We start from the raw sequence: 18,191 nt of genomic DNA, 5'->3' as shown, positions 1-18,191 counted from the left end.
TTTGTGGACAGCCCCTATGCATTCTTGACGGAACTCTCGAATGCATGCCTGAAGGAAATGCCGGATTCTTCCTGAAGAGAGAATAGCCGAAGAAATATCTAGAAGTAAATCTTGGAGAGAAGAAAAGAAATCTTCAATGAATTTCCTCGTGAATTACAATTACATGAGAAGGATTTCCGAACGATTTTCAGAGGAATTTGTGGATAACTTTCCGGAGGAATTCAGAAGTTCCCAGGGGAGCTTCTAGAAGGATTTCAAGGAGAATTTTTGAGTCCGAAATGTTTCGAGTTGTTAAGAACTTTCATAGATTATGGATCCTGGATGCCCTAATAAGTTTTGGGAATCTTTTGAATTTCAACCATACAGAAATAGGTATATGATTGGATCGTAAAGTGCACATGTTTAAGGGAATTCATTTCAGTACCCGTGCAATCTTTCCAAAATTTAGGGGGGGGGGGGGGCGACGGACCCCCCTGCCCCCCCTTGGCTACGCCCATGACTGCATGATTGAGTGTTTAATTTTGATAAAATATCGAAAACAAAAGTGTGCATAAAAATTGCCTCGCCATAACAAAAAGGTGGTAGAGAATTAACACTGTTGTTTACAGTTTAGAACCAAATCCAAATGTCGCACATGTTGGGGTAGGGATTCAGTGCTCCGCCTTCTCCCCCTGGATGTGGCAGAGCCTTCCAGCGGTCATGTCATACCAGCAAGACTAAGCTGCGCCGCACGGCGAACCATGGACCATATGCTAATATTCATTAGTTTAAGTTTGAAGACCAATGGCATCTCTTTGTATAACATAATCTATTATATCAGATTGAACTGTACTCCTTTGTAGTTTTTTTTCCGAGCCGTTCATTTTATTCCAGTTTTTTAGTTGCCAAAATCTTTTTTCTTCATTACAGGAATCTTTTTAAAGGTATGAAAACAATTCTGGGATATGGTCCATTCTGGGGAATGGTTTTCGGGGGAATGTTTCATTCTGGGAAATGGTTTTCTGGGGAATGGTACATTCTGAGAAGTGGTTTTCTGGGGAACGGTTTTCTGGGGAATGTTATAGAATCTCGGCCATATGTCTATTTCGGCCAAATGCTAGTCGAGTTTCAGATATATTATATATTCGGCCAAACAACAAACGTCCCTTCCCCGTCAAAGCATTTAATTTCAACGTGAAATTCCGTGGATTTCAACAGGAAATCCTTGAAAATTTCCGCAGGTAATTCTTTGAGATTTCCAAAGGAAATTCTTTTTAACTTACACGGGAAATTTCTGTAAAACCTGGTGGGCTTCGTGGCCGTGTGGTTTGTGGCGTCAGTCGTCTAAGCGTATTTGCAATCCATGGAGTGTGCGTTTGATTCCCGCCCTAGTAAGGAGAAAACATTTCGTGAAACGGAAAACGCTCCACTGGTTCACTGAGTGCTGTGTGAATGTCCTGTCCGCTGTCTAATGTTAAGTGTTAAGTATTCAGTCTGTGCGACCTCTGGTCAAAGACGGTGATACTGTTTTCCTTTCTTTTAAATTCTACAAAAAGATCTTCCAAATTTTTATGGAAATTTACCAGAATTTTAACGGTAGTATTTTCAAGATATCGAAGGAAATTCTTCTGAATTGCCAATAAAAGTTCTTAGTTTTACGAAAAGCTTTTTCAATTTGTATGGAAATTTCAAGAAAAATAACTTTTTTCACGAGAACTCTGGAGTTTCAACAGGACTACCATAAACCGTCGGCGATGCACACTTCTGACCACCGTGTGGTCCTTTGGGAAATCTGGAGGGTCCCAAAAAATGAAAACTTCCAAGTTTTATCGTTAAGCATCAAGATTCTTCAGAAGCACTTGGTGTTATGGCTTATACATGTCGTGGCCTTCCATCCATGAAATAAAACAAACAATAATGAATTTCACCATTTGGCATTCTAACATCGGAATTTATTTCATTTGATTTATTCAAACTAAGGCCTTTGCAATACATAAAATTCATCTACATTCAGCTCGGTCTGTAGTCGCACGTCGCGAACTTTGTAGTCCACTGAGGGACCTCAAATCGATCCACCTTGCTCTCTGCGCACCTCGCCTTCGTGTCCCCTGCGGATCCCTATCATGAATCATTTTCACCGGGTTATTGCCCGACATTCTGAGCATGACACTGTGCATGGATCAACTTGGCCACCGAGTGATTCTTTTGAAAATGAAAATATTTATTTCATCATAAAGGAAGATCCATTAATTATGTAACGCAAAAATGGCCATTTTCAATCCTCCCTCCACACACAAATTCGCAAATTACGTGACGCTGGAAGAAAAGGGAGGCTGTTCACAAATTACGTAATGCTGGAAGGGGAGGGAGGGGTTCAGGACGTGCGTTACAATTCATAAAAACGAATTAAACCTTCTATATGAAATGCGTTACGAAGGGGAGGATGGAGGTCCAAAATCTTCAAATTTAGCGTTACGTTATTTGTGATTGAATAAAAGATATTTTAGTTACTAGATAAAGATTGTCGCTGTCGTCGCTATCCGGAACATCTTTTGCTGGCGAGGATAGGGGATCTAAATGTCAAAGAAGGAAAATCCATACGATTTGACAGCTTGGTACCCAACATGTTCCGGACAACAGAACAAAGGGAACCGAAGCGACAATCTTTATCTAGTAACTAAAATATCTTTTGAATGAATCCATTCAGGATATTCCGAAAGACCATTTGATGGCATGAATCACAATGTCAATGCTGTACTCAGAAATGTAAATACGAATGCTTAAATAACGTATCGGTGCTTTGTATTGAAATTCATAAAATGGCCAATTATGAATGTTCTCGAATTTCGTTTCCTTAGGGTTCTTTCACAAAATCCGTAACGCTGAATATGATAATTTTGATACCCCACCCTCCCTCTGGTAAGTTACGGAAGATTTATTTGTTTTTTTTGTACGGATCGTAACGCTTAGTCTGACTTCTTTATTTCCCCTAAAGCATTACGTAATTTGTGAACAGTTGCTTAGTAAAGCGAGAAAGTCACTATCATTACTAGGTGTCTTGCACATATTGGATACGTTACGGATACACAAAGATAATATTTCTATTTTTGTAAGATGGGTAAAAATATTACTCCGGATAATCGAGCCATTTTCTCCGATTAATCGAGCCCCGGATAATCGGGCCGCCGAATAATCGAGTCTGGCCTTATAAGGATATTGTGCAAGGGGTATGTTTTTACAGTTGCTCAGGTTAACTACCCAATCTATCATCGCATCTATCCAAATTAAAATTATCTTCCAAAACTTTCAAAATTTTTCAAAACTTGTACCGTGGAGGCACCATATTTGACGCAGTTAAGTAAATTTTAAAAAGAATCATTATTTAAAAAATAATTGCAAAATGGATTCGCTTAATATTCTGCATAGCGAGCTTTCTACTATTATAGAATGTATACAAATATTGAAACTTTGAAATATAAGTTTATTTCTTAGTTTTTTAATCTTTTATGTGGTACTTGAGGTGCCCAACTTGACGCACTAATTTTACCATGTTGCTTATTTGACGCAAAGTTGTTCCTAATTTGACGCACTTTGAAGTTTGAAGTCTTAACATACTCAATCAATTAAACGCCTTATTTGTCTATTATATAATGACAGTGCAATAGAACTTTGTACGATATAAAATAACAAGTGATTTCATTATACAAAGCGGCATTTTATTTAGTTTTGTTCAGTTGTTCTGCCATTTATATGCTATGTGGCATGTAAGTATTTTGTTAGTTTCATGTACCCTGCACATCAATAAAAATGCTTCTGAATAGAATCATGTCAAAACATATATTTACGGAATAATTGACTTTGACATTTCGTTACGTAACCAGCCTACCATGGTATGTTGTATTTGTAATAAAAACATCACTTTATTTGGCAATCTGTAATTTTGAATCTAAACATAGCAGGATACAGAAAATGCATCCTGTATATGAACCCTTTTAGGACGACATTGAAGCTACCAATATGCAAATGTTACGTGACCGAGAGATGTATCTCAAAAATATGAGCTTCCCGTTTATATGCATTCTTTTCAATAAACTATTAACACAAGCTGAAGCTTATATACGAAAGCCAGTCATATTTTTGTTTGATTTCATATTCAGAGTTGCACGAATATTAGCTTTGATAGCGACAGGGTAACAAATTGAAAATGTGTTAATTTATTTGGCTTGTTAGAACTTCGTAAAAGTAAATTGAATTATATTATACTAATTTATTTTATATTTAATATTTTTCTCTCACAAGAATTTCAAACCCAGCATAGAAAAACTGCATAATTACCAAATACCGTGTAATAAACGCGTCAACAACGCATCAAAATCGAAGACAGCATAAGGCATACTATCATGGGCTGGACACTTTGTGGAAAAATCCAATGTTGACTAATATTCTAAGCAGTAGAGAGTTAGTTAAAACTAAATGAATACATGTTGCTTTTCCTAAGAGTATTATTGAGTATTTTAAGCGTTGCCTTGTCTATTCGTCTGATAACATTAATTAGGGACATCACAATGCACTGTGAGCCCAATTTGACGTAGAACGTTTGGGTTGAAAAATTCGTTCGAATGTTTCAATGTTCAGTTTAAAAGGGAAAGCTTACTCATAATGCTCAGCTGTTTGTAGGTAGCGGTCAAAGTTTCTCAAAAAAGTCATTTTGCGCGAAAAAATGATCATTCGATCCTTAGCACTGTGGCTAAGAAAGCGAAAATTTGACGCATTATGGGTATAACTTCCATATATTTTATTTGGATACGTTGATTCTTCATCAATAATATGATTTTAATGCCACATATGCAAAGAAGAAGAGAAAATAAAGCCATCTAGCTTGATTCGTTGATATATTTTTGCCGTTGATATACATAGTTTTATGAATAATTCAATGTGAAAGTGCGCCAAGTTTGGACCTGCGTCAAATATGGTACTTCCACGAAAATGTGTTCGCTTGCAAAGTTTGGGTCGTGCTTTTCTTAATTTGTTTAATTTAGAGATGAAATCAATTGTTTGCTTTGTTTTATTAAAATTTAATAATTCTGAAACATATTTCCAAGTTATATTTTCGATTTCTGTTTAAATTATCATTCGATCTGTCATGTTCCGTTAGAAATTTACATCAAACGAGATAGGCCACTGATGCGAAAGCTTCTGGCGTGGTCTATTTTTTTTTTACTTGGACCTGGTCCAAATGTAGTATAAATTTGGACCAAGAGTAGACCACTGGTGAAGTTGCCCTCACAAGGACTTCTATTCGTTGCATATACAGAATTCAAAATTGCTTCGCCCCATAAATTTTTCGGTACACCAGAACAAATTACCCCGTTTTGCAGATGTGTGTATCCTACAGTAGATTCAACTTGTATTCCTCTATTTTCATAAAATTTTAGCTTTTCTTTACAAAAGTATTCACAACCCAAATCACATCTCATGTACTCGATTTTCTCCCTAAATTTGTGGTATTGATGTGAGATCTCTTCTTTTCGACAGTACATTTCTTATGCGTTCTCTGTGATGATGAGTCGTAGCGACGCTTAATACTAGCTAGATAGGGTGATTAAAAATCTGTTCAAGATTATCGACATTCGTAGGGAATGGACTGTTGGATTCACTGAGTAGAAGTTTTATCAAAACTAGGAACGTGGCGCCAGTCTTATTTTGTTATGCTTCAATTTAAAGAATCAAAATAAAAAATACCATATATTATAATCATGGGTAGTAGCAGGTCACTTTTTAGTGACTTGGTCACTATTTCGAGTCTAGTCACTAAAAAGTCACTATTTGCATCCAAAAGTAACTAAAGTAACTATTTTCGCACCGCCAAGCTACAAGTTAAAATCTTTTGTAGTTCCCAGTATCTTCGTACTGCGAAAACCGGATAATCTTTTTCGCTTCTTTTTGTAAACTCATAGACTAACTCTTAGACTACTAGATACAAATTATAAATAAGATTTTTTTATTAGCGTTTTGGTGGTTCGAAAATATTAAGCAGTTTCCACGCGTTCAATGCAGTACAAGCCTGCTTATCAGAACGCTTCTTGGGAAGATTAAGTTCAGTATCCAACCAGTATTAAGTACTCATGGTTATCTCGGTTGAGCTCAGTTAAAAAGCGTAATAATTTCAAATTTCTATTGAAATTCGTACTCAGACAAAAAGCCGTAGTATGATACATATACTGACGTCATGCGCATATTTGTCCCACGTTTTCTGGGAATATGGCAGTATAGTAGTCCATTATTAGTAGATATAAACAATCAAAGATTATCAATTATTTATGTTCATTTTTACTTTGCGTCATTGCTTTTAATTCGAATGTTTTTGCCTGTCGCGTATGCTAAGTTGAATCACACCAAAACCGAACTTTTGATAGAAGACTCGGAGATCCGTAGTGTTATAAACCCATCGACTCAGCTCGACGAATTGAGGTGATGTCTGTATGTGTGTATGTATGTATCTTGGTGTGTACAAAAACACTTTTTAGTACTCAGCCTTATCCGATTTGCTTGCAACAGGTTGCATTTGATCTTTCCAAATTTTTCGCTATTTAAATTTGGCCCAATCGGGCATTGCGCTCCGGAGTTATTAAAAAAATCTTGTTGAGAAAAAAATCATTTTTTTTCCAAAGACTGCTGCATTCAAATGAATGCAAATAAATGTGAAATGATGGGAATAATTGAATCTATCTCCCTAAAGCGCAGTTTTGACCTCTCTTATGTGCTTTTCTTGTTATATAATACACGAGAAAGGCTCCATCATTCTGTGTTTTTTTACGGTAAAGCTTCAAAACTTTGTTAAGGACAATTGTATCTGCAGAGCTTCGATAAAGTATCTCTTTAAATGTAAGTTTAGGGTTCCAATGAAAATCGACTTTTCAAATTTCACAAACGGGTAGTACTGAAAAGTATCATCTCCTCGAAAAACGTCCATATGCAAAATTTCAGCTCAATCGGACTTCGTTAAGTGTTTGACCAAAGCGGTCACAGTTTGGCTTTTTTGAAACACGAAAATTTTCCAAGGGGGGAGGGTGGTGATTCAGGGATATTTTAAAAAAGAATTATTATTTTTGATGCCAAATGTCTTAAAAATACATGAAACGTCAAGATGTGCTGTTATCTCGAAATTTTTTTTTTTTTGAAAATTGTGACTTGGGATTTTTTTTCGAAATAGAAAGTTTCGTTTTTATGCCAAATGTCTTAGAAATGCATGAAACGTCGTGATGTGGTGTTATCTCTTAAACATTTTTTTAAAAAGAAATGTCTTTAACATAATTTCTTTAGAGATCGAATTTTTTTATGTCAAATGTGGCTTAAAAAAATTCGATCTCTAAAAAAAATTAAGTACCAAAAATTTTTGAAAAGCAAATCATCTTCAATTTTTTTGACGTAAACTACGTCTAAGGGGAAGACTCAGATACAGGGTGTAAAACCGAAATTTCCAAATTCGAGACCGTCACGAAATTAGGATAGATTTCAAACGCTAATAGCGTCTTTATCTTTCGATGGATTTTCGACATTTGCTTATCAATCGATTCAGAAACTCTCCAGCAATTTGCCAATTCTATTGATACTATTGATTATCAACGGTAAACTATTGGAAATGTTGTTTCTTTCCAAACCGGGTGAAAAATTCAATTCCGTTCATAAATCCCCAATACGGACATCAGATTGCAGTAAGGTACGGGCCTTTTGATCCACTGCTTCGTTTTCTCTGTGTATAAAAAGCCCCGTGTTTCGCGTGCGCGCGTCATTTTCATTCTGGATGTCACGGCGAGCGGACCAAGGCGTCCAGAAGCGGTCCCAGTGACAACGGCTGTCTCAGCGGTGTGGTGGTGCGGATGAAATTGTTTCGGTCGGAGGTGGTGGCGGTCGTGGAAGCAGCAGCACATCATTTTCTTCCGTGCACACTTAGTTTTTATTTCTGCAGCTCGGCAAAAATCCGCACAGCCGTGTGCCAGCAAAATAAAAAACTGATATTTCAGCAAAAATGAGGATTTTCAGCAATTTTGACAAAAGTCTCGGCAAAAAACATGTTTGCTGGGGCACGGCTGTGCGAATCTCGGTAAAAGTTCAACATTTCGCTGATATCCCGGTAAAAAAAATTAAATGTGTGTCCCATCTTCGGCGGATCTGGCAATCGACGGCATTCGTTAAGCCGAATCATCGGATGGCGGTCGCGCAGTCCAGTGGCTGCTGTTAATAAGGCACATAAGTGGCAATTAATCGTTTCTTTTCAGGACCATCATTATATTTGGGAGGAAGGTTAAGTTGAAATAATTTTCCTAAAGTGCAACCGTTATGAACTGGAAAATTCTTCGGTGAAATTTTCTAGCGTAATTCGGAGTTGTATGTCTGTCTTCATAGAACAAAGCATAATTGTTTGGTATCGGTAGCGGAATCATAGCATTAGTGCCGGTCCGAGCATAGGCTGTCATCGGAAGATTGCTACAGCAATTTATTCACTAATGTGGCGTTTGCAACGATTTGGATGTTGTCGGCACAACATGAAATTTTCCCGCGAGACTCTAATTTTGTATTTTTCCTGTTGATTGAAAAAGAAATCGGTTCCGAGATAAACTTAATTCAAAGCGCAACGCTAACGTCGGTGGTTGAATCCCAAGCAAGTATCGTAAGGAGACCATGCAAACAATTGATTTGCATTATGACTGAAACAAATTGTATGGCGTTAGTATTGATGTTTGCTACAGATTTTTTTGACGTAAACTTCGTCTAAGGGGAAGACTCAGATACAGGGTTTAAAACGGAAATTTCCGAATTCGAGACTGTCACAAAAATTAGGATAGATTTCAAACGCTAATAGCGTCTTTATCTTATTTTCGACATTTGCTTATCAATCGATTCGGAAACCCTTCAGCAATTTGCCAATTCTATTGATACTATTGATTATCAATAATGCTTATTTTTTTTTCTACAACAAATATGATTTTGGAAAAGTATCACCGGCGCGTGCTTACTCGCAATCTACATGCTGATACATTTACAGTTACATCAAACAACTGAAAACCGAAATACGCCACTAAAGAAATTACGAGGTGACAATCTTAGAAAGAGACAAAAGATAGGAAAAATAACACGGTATGTAGTGCCTCCCCGAGTCATTTTAAGGGAAGATCCTTTAATTACGTAACGCAAAAATTGGGCATTTTCAACCCCCCCTCCCGTTTTTGGAGACGAACCAGCCTTGGGCTGAAAGTCTCCTTAATAAAGACACAAAAAAAACCCTCCCCCCTGTCACACTTTTTGTATGAAGCATCTAAAAATTATGTATTAGCGTCAATTATTACCTCTAAGCGTTACGTAATTTGTGGACGCTCCCAAGAGCCACTTTCATTGATGGTAGCCGATCCTTTGTAATTCATATCAAATATCATATCATATCATAGCATATCAAAGAATATTGTGGCCAAATTTCATAAAATTTGGTCAACATAAACCCCCCTGACAATAATGGAACAAAACCTGCCAAAGCCGTCAATCCACCTACATCATACAAGAAAATTTAAACTGAGCGCTGCTAATGTTAATGACGACGACCGCGCGACCCACACCATCGCCGGGAATAAAATTTCCGGTAGGAGCTCCGCCGATGCCGAAGGTGGTACCACGGTCTGCTCTCCGCGACATCTCGAACGAAATGGCTCGCGCGCGTGGAAGAGCTGCTTTCTTGTAATCAATAAAGTTGAACCTGTAGCCACGCCCCTTTGGTGAGTGTGTGACGGTTACACAATATTTGCAGTCATACCGGACAACAAAGAGGCGGGACTAATGAGCCATCTTTATTGATTATAAGAAAACTGCTCTCCCGCGCGCGCGTGGCCCATTCCAGTTCTAGACAGCAGCACGTACGGACGTGTTTTTTGTTCGCGCATTTTGACATTAACTTCGTCTAAGGGGAAGCCTCGGATACAGGGTGCAAAATGAAAATTTCCAAAATGGGGACCGTCACGAAATCATGTAAGATTTCAAACGGTAATGGCGACTTTATCCTTCGACGGATTTTCGAGATTTTGTTATTAATAGATTCGGAAACTTCCCACCAATTTGCTAATTGTATTAAAACTATTCATTATCAACGGCAAACTATTGAAAATGTTATTTCTTTCCAAATCGAGTGAAAAATTCAAAAATAATCAATCACATTCATAAATCCCCAACACGGACATCAGATTGCAGTAAGGTACGGGCCTTTTGATCCACTGCTTCGTTTTTCCTGTGTATAAAAAACCCCGTGTTTCGCGTACGCGCGTCATTTTCATTCTGGATTTCATGGAAAGCGGACCAAGGCGTCCAGAAGCGGTCCTAGCGACAACGGCTGTGGTGGTGCGGATGAAAATTTTTCGTTCGATAGTGGTGGCGGCCGTGGCAACAGCAGTACATCTTTACATCCGTGTTACAAGCAGCATTTTTGGATCTGGCAATTGACGGCGTGCGTAGAGCCGAATCATCAGATGGCTGTCGCGCAGTCCAGTAGTTGTTGTTGGTGAGGCACATAATTGGGAATGAATCAGATCTTTTCAGAACCACCATTATGTTTGGGAGGAATGTTAAGTTGAAATAATTTGTTGCAACCGCTAGGAACTAGAAAAATTTTCAGTGAAATATTCTAGCGTGATTCTGAGCTCAATTATATGATGTTTGTCTAGCACTTAACTACTCTTCTTGCTGTGGATTTAATTTTGAACAATGATTCAGTGATTGATAAGTAATTGAGAAAGTTGATATAAGATGAACTTGTTTCAAAGAACAAAGCATAATTGTTTGGTATCGGTAGCGGAATCATAGCATTACTGCCGGTCCGAGCGCGCGTCAGAAGGAGAAGCTGCAAATATGTATTCGCATGGATGGAAATAAAACCTTAAACAAGTAGCAGGCTACCTACTAGAATTATAATCTTGATGGGAAATTTCACTTGACTGTTACTGCTATCCACGCGAATAATTATCGGCAGCCTCTTTTTATAACGCGCGCTTGTGATTCTGCTACCGATGGAAAACAATCTGCCATCACCAAGCAATTAAGTTTTACTTTGAACAAAATTCATCTCGCCTCAAGTTGTGACTTAAGAGCTACTTTCTCTGATGGTAGCCAATCATTAGTACTTCAGACAAGAAAATTTAATCTGAGCGCGAACGACCGCATGAACCACACCATCGATGAAAATAAAATTTCCGGTAGCAGCTCCGCCGAAGCCGATGGTGTGACTACGATCTTGTTTTCGCGACATCTCGAACGGAATGGTTCGCGCGCGCGATAGAGCTGCTATCTTGTAATCAATAAAGTTAAACCTGTAGTCACGCCCCTTTAGTAAGTGTGTGACGGGTACACAATATTTGCAGTCATACCGGACAACAAAGAGGCGGGACTAATGGGCCATCTTTATTGATTATAAGAAAACTGCTTTCCCTCGCGCGCGTGGCATTTCATTTGAAATATCGCGGTCCCAGCATCGATTATTTCGATTAATCGATTATTTGTTGTGATAATCGATTAATTTTTAAATCGATTACTTCCCAACGATTAATCGATTCAATAATCGACAAGAATCTTGAGTAATCGATTAATCGGGATTTTACGACAACTATTAGATTTCGATTACTTCAATTAATCGATTCATCGTTATGATAATCGATTAATTTTGATTCGATTACTACTCAACGATGAATCACAGAGAAACAGACGTCTCACTCAACACATGTTACGTCGTTCACCTTTTTAACGGTTGATTTAATTTTTTATAGGTGGTCAATCGGCCACCGATGGCGCTTCCATCGATTTTGCTTGTGGTTGACGTTTGCGCACTACCGCCATCTGGTTGCCGTTTGGCCAAACACAGTGATTTTAGCATTGGGCAGCAATGTTTCCGTGACGATGATACTGATTGCATTTTGTTCTAAGTGAGTCGTCTGTTTCTCTGTGGATGAATCGATTCAATAATCGTCAAGAATCGAGAGTAATCGATTAGTTACTAATCGATTAATCGAGATTTAACGACATATCTAAGCATCGGCGGAGCTGCTGAGCAAATGTTATTCCAAATTCATATGGGATATTGGAAAAATCGGTTCTTCTCAGGGCTTCCATTCTATACAAAGGAAGATTGAGGCGAGGCGAACTTTTTTCAAAGTGCAAATTAACCGCTTGGAGACGCCATAAAGTTGCCTGGCGTCCGTAGCAGAATCACGAGCGCGCGTCGGAGGAAGATGCTACAAATATGTATTCGCATGGATGGCTTCAGTGGCAGTCAAGTTTAATTCTTTCAAGATTCTTATTTGGGTTTGTTATTCCAGCCTATGGCGTGGGTCGTGTGGTCGTTAGTGATTCGAAATATGCATTATTGGGAATTAATCGATTCTTCTCATGGACACCATTTTAAACATAGGAAGATTGAGGCGAGACGAATTTGTTCAAAGTACGACATCGTAGCAGAATTACGTTGCCGTTCGTAGCAGAAAAACGAGCGCGTATTGTAGAGAGCTGCTGCATATATGTATTCTTGCACTGGCACTAGATTCTTCATTTCACCAAACTGTTTTACGTAGTTCACGTCGGGCGGTCGTGTCTTGTACACAACCCTTATGATTTTTTTTCGAGATCAATCGTTTCTCATCGTTTTATGCATTTTTAAGAAATTTGGCATAAAAAAAATTCGATTTTTAAAAACATTCGATGTCCCAAAAATTATCAAAAAGTCATTTTATCAAAAAAAAAAAAATTTTTTTTGAGATAACGGATCTCGAAATTCCATGTATTTCTAAGGCATTTGGGAAATTTTCGTGATTCAAAAAAGGTCAAACTTTGACCGCTTTGGTCAAACCCCTTAACGAAGGCCGATTGAGCAGTCCCCCTACGCAAAATTTGAGCTAAATCGGACATGATTTAGGGGTGCTCGAAGTTAATCAAAACTTTTTTTTTCTCATGAAGGGGAAATATTTTTTTGTTTTTTGATTCCAAAGGACTCAAAATGCATGAAACTTTGAGAATTATTTTTTTAAGATCAGATTTACCGAGAAAATTATCAGTTTGCTGGGCACACTGTTTATTATTATTATTTTTCATAAAATGGAGAATATTCTGTTTGTTGGGTAATATTTGCCATTGTTTCCCAAGTCATCTAATCTGCCGTCGTATGGTGACGTTCGTCGTAAGTTCAAACAAAGTGCGCAAATAACAGCGAGTTCGAAGCCTGGAAGTAGTAAATGACAATGCAGAACGAAGTATAGCATTGGTAAAAGATTATAATTCCAAACTCTCAGTAGATAAGAATCAAAAACAGTGTATTCTACAGTAAGTTGAGGAACATCGAAAAATGTACAAAAGTCCGAAAAAATCTTAGCTCATTTAGAAGAACCATGTAATTTATTTAATAAAACAGTATGTCAATATAACAACTCCTTTCTTTACATTACTCACGTAATTTCTTGAATTACTTTTCAAAGTCCATACTTATTTTACAAATCAGGATTATCTATTTCATTTAAGATCAATACACAAAGGTTTTTGTTACGTCGAAGAAGGAATTTATGTAGAAACTCTCTAAGATCTCTTTGTATAGCTCCTTCAAGAAATCCAGAAGGAATTCCTGGTTGAACTCCAGGAAGAATTCATTTGAAAACTACAGGAGTAATTTCTGTGGGATTCTCTTAAATGGAATCCTGGAGGATCTACACGATGGGTTTCTGGAAAAACTCTAGAAGGTATTCAATGAGGATTCCTGAATTCCCAAATTCCTAAGCTCCTAAACTCACAAATTTCTAAATTCCCAAATTCCTGAATTCCTGAATCCATAATTTCATAAATTACCAAAATCTCAAATTTATATATTTCTAAAATGGCAAATTCCAAAGTTTCTAGATTCCTGAATTTCTAAATTCTTAAATCTCTAAGTTCCTAAATTTGTCGCCGCCCACCACCAGGACGTTAGGCAAGAGGATTCACGCCTCGATTGTGTGCTATTCAATAGATGGTATCTATGCCTCCTATTCACATTCTGTAGCTTCATACTTGTTCGTACCCTAGCGAACGGCTTTCAATCTGTTGATTTTTAAATAATAACTTTTGTTTATCGATTATCCCTGATACTAAATAAATCAATATAAATCCCTAAATAAATCCTGAATTTTAAATTCCTCAATTCCAAAATTTGATATATCGTCATTACTTGTAATTATTTACCAGTCCGGAGACCCATAGTGTTATATACCGATCGACTCAGCTTGACGAACCGAGTGGATGTCTGTATGTGGGAATGTGTATGTATGTATGTATGTGTGTGTACAAATTTTGTAGACACGCTTTTTGGAACATTATCCGATTTACTAGCAACAAGTTGCATTTCGGAATTATTGGAAAATCATCATCAAATCAATCAAATTAAGGGCCCCCTCTTGGAGAAAAAAATCAAATTCGTAACCAATTTTTTTTAATAATGGTGGCAATGCATATTAATTAATGCAAAAACATGCAAAATGATAGAAAACATGCGATCTATTCCTCTAAAGTAAGTGCTTTTTGATCATTCTAATGATTTTTTCAAATTCATTTAATGATGCACGAGAAAGGCTAGGTGGTTTAATCTGGGGTTTTTATTTATATTATGCGTAAGAAAAACAAATCCCCCCCATTCTCCCTAAAGCGCTTACGTAATATGTGTACGGCTTCTTATACTTATTCTGCCTCGTATATAGGTAGTACCGATATCTACCGATATTGTATATTCTGTGAGACAGTTTCGATTAATTGCACAAATGGCAATGCGATACCGCTGTGGGACGAGCTCGGTGGTCTAGTGGCTACCGCTTCTGCCTTATAAGCAGGAGGTCGTGGGTTCAATTCCAGGCTCGTCCCATTCCTACTTTGTATTTCTATCTTAGTTCTTCCTGTGTTTCACGTTCTACCAGAACGATTCCTACTGTTAAACCTTCAACACTAACAATCCAAAAACCTCCCGTGGCACCTATGAGAGGTCGTAGAGTTCTCTGCATCTTTCTTAAGTAGGTGTCCAACTAACCATCCTTCCCCTTCCTCAGCATTCGCAAGGACGTGGCCAGGACAGATCTCGACTATTGGAGAGTGCATTGCTTCCATCTAAGAGATAGCGATTAGTCCCAAATCAATATCTGTGGTAACGGATGAAAGTGATTCTACTCTCATACAATAGTCTTGGCTTGTACCACCTACGAATTTGTGCGAAATGCTCAATGCTAATGCTAATGCTAAATGGCAATGCGATACCGCTGTGGAACAACAGTGTATCATAATAGCTGTTCTTGTTTCAACTTCAAAAAATTTTGATACTTCGGAAAAAATAATTAACGCTTCACTATCGATGGTATTTGTCTTGAAATCGATATCAATGGTTCAATGGATTATCCAACATCCATCCATCTATTTTGACAATATAATCGCTGACTTCGTTTCCATTATTAATGCGCTCTTCCACGATATTGAACCATTCAATGGTAAATTATTTGCCATTGACATTGTTCACACGGGGCCAGCTGAAAACTAAGCTTCATCATTCGTTTAGTTACAGTGAACTAGAAAACTCATGGTTCGTATTGCTCGTTAGTTTGTCCTCGTAACATTTTGCTCCTGTCCACTTTGTATTAATTCATAATGACCAAATAGTCTTGATTGATTCTGCGGCAAACGCTTATTATCTTATTCGAACTTTCATTATTGATTTAAGTTGGACTGTTAATTTGGACTGATACTGGGTATGCGGCATATGCACATCTTTTCGTGGCCTGTTTCTAATCGAGTACAATTGCATCGCAATCGATTGAAAAAAGTATGATTATAGTATTCGCTATCATTATACGACATTGTTGGCAAATGATGTCATTATTTTTGCTGATGTACCAAAAGTTCGTTGACAAATGCGATAAGGGACCCTCTGCGAAATGAATTAAGTGTGCTTACCTTTTGACGTAAACTACGTCTAAGGGGAAGACTCGGATACAGGGTGTAAAACGGAAATTTTTAAATTGGGGACCGTCACGAAATTATGTAAGGTTTGTAACGTTAATAGCTCCTTCACCTTTCGACCGAGTTTTGCGGTATTGCTAATATTGATTTATTTATTGAAATTTTGTTTTTTTTGCGGAACATTTTGTTTTTTTTATGGAAAAATCTTTTTTTTATAATTGTAATTTTTGTTTTGCAAAAAATTCTCAATTGTTTATAGAAATTTTGCATTATTTGTTAAATTTTATATTTATTGCTCATATTCTGATTTTGTCATCGAAATGTTCTAATTTTTCATGGAAAATTTCTAATTCTTCATGGAAATTTTATTTCAAACTTTACACACTCGTTCGCCCTGGGTAGCTGGGTAGTTTTCTCTCAATTATTTCATTTGATCTCAATGAAATAATCTGAAAACATTTTAAAATATTTGTATAAAAGGAAGGGTCAAAATCTCACTGTATATTAATCTGGGTTTTTTCTTCTCTGTTTCCAGAAACTGATGATGGCCAGTCGGTCTCACCGCTGCACGACATCCCACTGTACGCCAACAGTTCCAAAACGGTGTACAACATGGTGGTGGAGGTTCCCCGTTGGACCAACGCCAAGATGGAAATCTCGCTGGCCGAAGGGCTGAACCCCATCAAGCAGGACGTCAAAAAGGGCAAGCTGAGATTCGTGGCCAATTGCTTCCCGCACCATGGCTACATCTGGAATTACGGTGCGCTCCCACAGACCTGGGAAAATCCCGATCACCTGGACCCGAACACCGGTTGCAAGGGAGATAACGACCCGATCGACGCCCTGGAAATTGGTTCCCGCGTTGCCAAGCGCGGAGAAGTCGTTCAGGTTAAGATCCTCGGAACGGTTGCGCTGATCGACGAGGGTGAAACCGACTGGAAGGTTATCACGATCGATGTGAACGATCCTGTCGCTGACCAGCTGAACGACGTGAACGATATCGACAAGGTGTTCCCTGGTCTGCTAAAGGCAACTGTTGAATGGTTCAAGATTTACAAAATTCCGGATGGCAAACCGGAGAATCAGTTTGCCTTCAACGGCGAGGCTAAGGATGCTGCTTTTGCCACTAAAGTCGTCGAGGAAACTCACAAGTTCTGGCGAACGCTGATCAATAAGCAAATTGAGGATACCGGCATCTCTTGGTAGATTTTCAATTCAGTAATTATTATCTTGATGGAATTGTAATGTAAGAATATCTGTTTTCAGTTTGAACACTACCGTCGAAGGATCACCGTATCTGGTGGCTTCCGATGCTGGCGAAGAAGTCCTAACAAAGAGCGCCAGTGGAGGAAACTCTGAAGCCCTCAGCGATACCAGTAAGTATTGTTTGCAAGATTAGATAGTATCCAAATCGGTGTTGGCTAATTTTATTCTATGTTACTCGACCATGCTCGCCCCCATTATCGTTTTTGTTTCCTTCATTCATTTTTCTTCTTTTCCTCCCGTTCCTTACAATTGTTGTAGTTCACAAGTGGCACTTCCGTGAAGAGAATTCCTATTCCAAGTTGTAGTCCTGTAACTGCGTTGTTAGCTAACGAGCGTGTAGAATACACAAGACTAAGCATTCCCACTGACGAACGATGGGCATTTGACGACTCCACGCTTAGAGAACTTGCTAATTTACAACTGGATTCGCACAGTAGAATAACCATATTTATTTCATCATGTAGCTTTCCGGTGGTTTTTATATAGAAGGTTGCTTATTTGTTAATTTTATATGTAGTTTGTTTTAAAGTGGTAACGGCAAGTAAACCGAAGATACAAATTGAGTTTATATAATATACTGAATAGCATGAATTATCCGAACATACAATCCCGCTGGTACCTTGCTTGCATCTAATCAAGTTAAAATATTTTGATGTGTAATCAATATTTTACTTAATTTCAGTTGACAAATGGCACTATATCGCATTGAAATAGGAATTTCGCAGCCGAGAAAGTATCGTATCTTAAGGATATAACTTGAACAAACATATGGTGAAAGCATTTCAAATATAAGCACTCAAAACTTTAAAACACAGATGTCTAAATTTTCTAGATGATGACATGTGCCATTCTGTTTCGTTCATTCCCGTTTTTGTTACGCTAAAAAGTTCTCGCACTTCTGCTAGTCGCCTTTCTTGTCGATGGGACATATGATTCCTTCCTTCCACTGCTCCGGT

General features: G+C 37.9%; 1 protein-coding gene across 2 annotated transcripts in view; it reads left to right on the top strand.

Annotated features, from left to right (window-relative positions):
- Positions 1 to 18,045, top strand: part of LOC134205056 (inorganic pyrophosphatase-like) — a 36,396-nt gene extending 18,351 nt beyond the window's left edge. The window contains exons 2-4 of one of the 2 annotated variants that reach the window (XM_062679948.1): positions 16,505 to 17,171; positions 17,236 to 17,345; positions 17,918 to 18,045. In XM_062679948.1, coding sequence (XP_062535932.1) covers positions 16,505 to 17,171; positions 17,236 to 17,345; positions 17,918 to 17,949 — 809 coding nt within the window. In that variant the 3' untranslated portion in view covers positions 17,950 to 18,045. Of the gene's footprint in view, positions 1 to 16,504; positions 17,172 to 17,235; positions 17,346 to 17,493; positions 17,799 to 17,917 lie in introns of those variants that run through there. The other variant, XM_062679947.1, reaches the window with a different exon arrangement.
- The last annotated feature ends 146 nt before the right edge of the window (positions 18,046 to 18,191 follow it).

The sequence above is a fragment of the Armigeres subalbatus genome, chromosome 1, assembly GCF_024139115.2.
Source record: "Armigeres subalbatus isolate Guangzhou_Male chromosome 1, GZ_Asu_2, whole genome shotgun sequence".
In the NCBI taxonomy this organism is placed as follows: Eukaryota; Metazoa; Arthropoda; class Insecta; order Diptera; family Culicidae; genus Armigeres; species Armigeres subalbatus.
The sequence above is the reverse complement of the archived record's forward strand: the minus strand, read 5'-3'. Positions and strand labels throughout refer to the sequence as shown.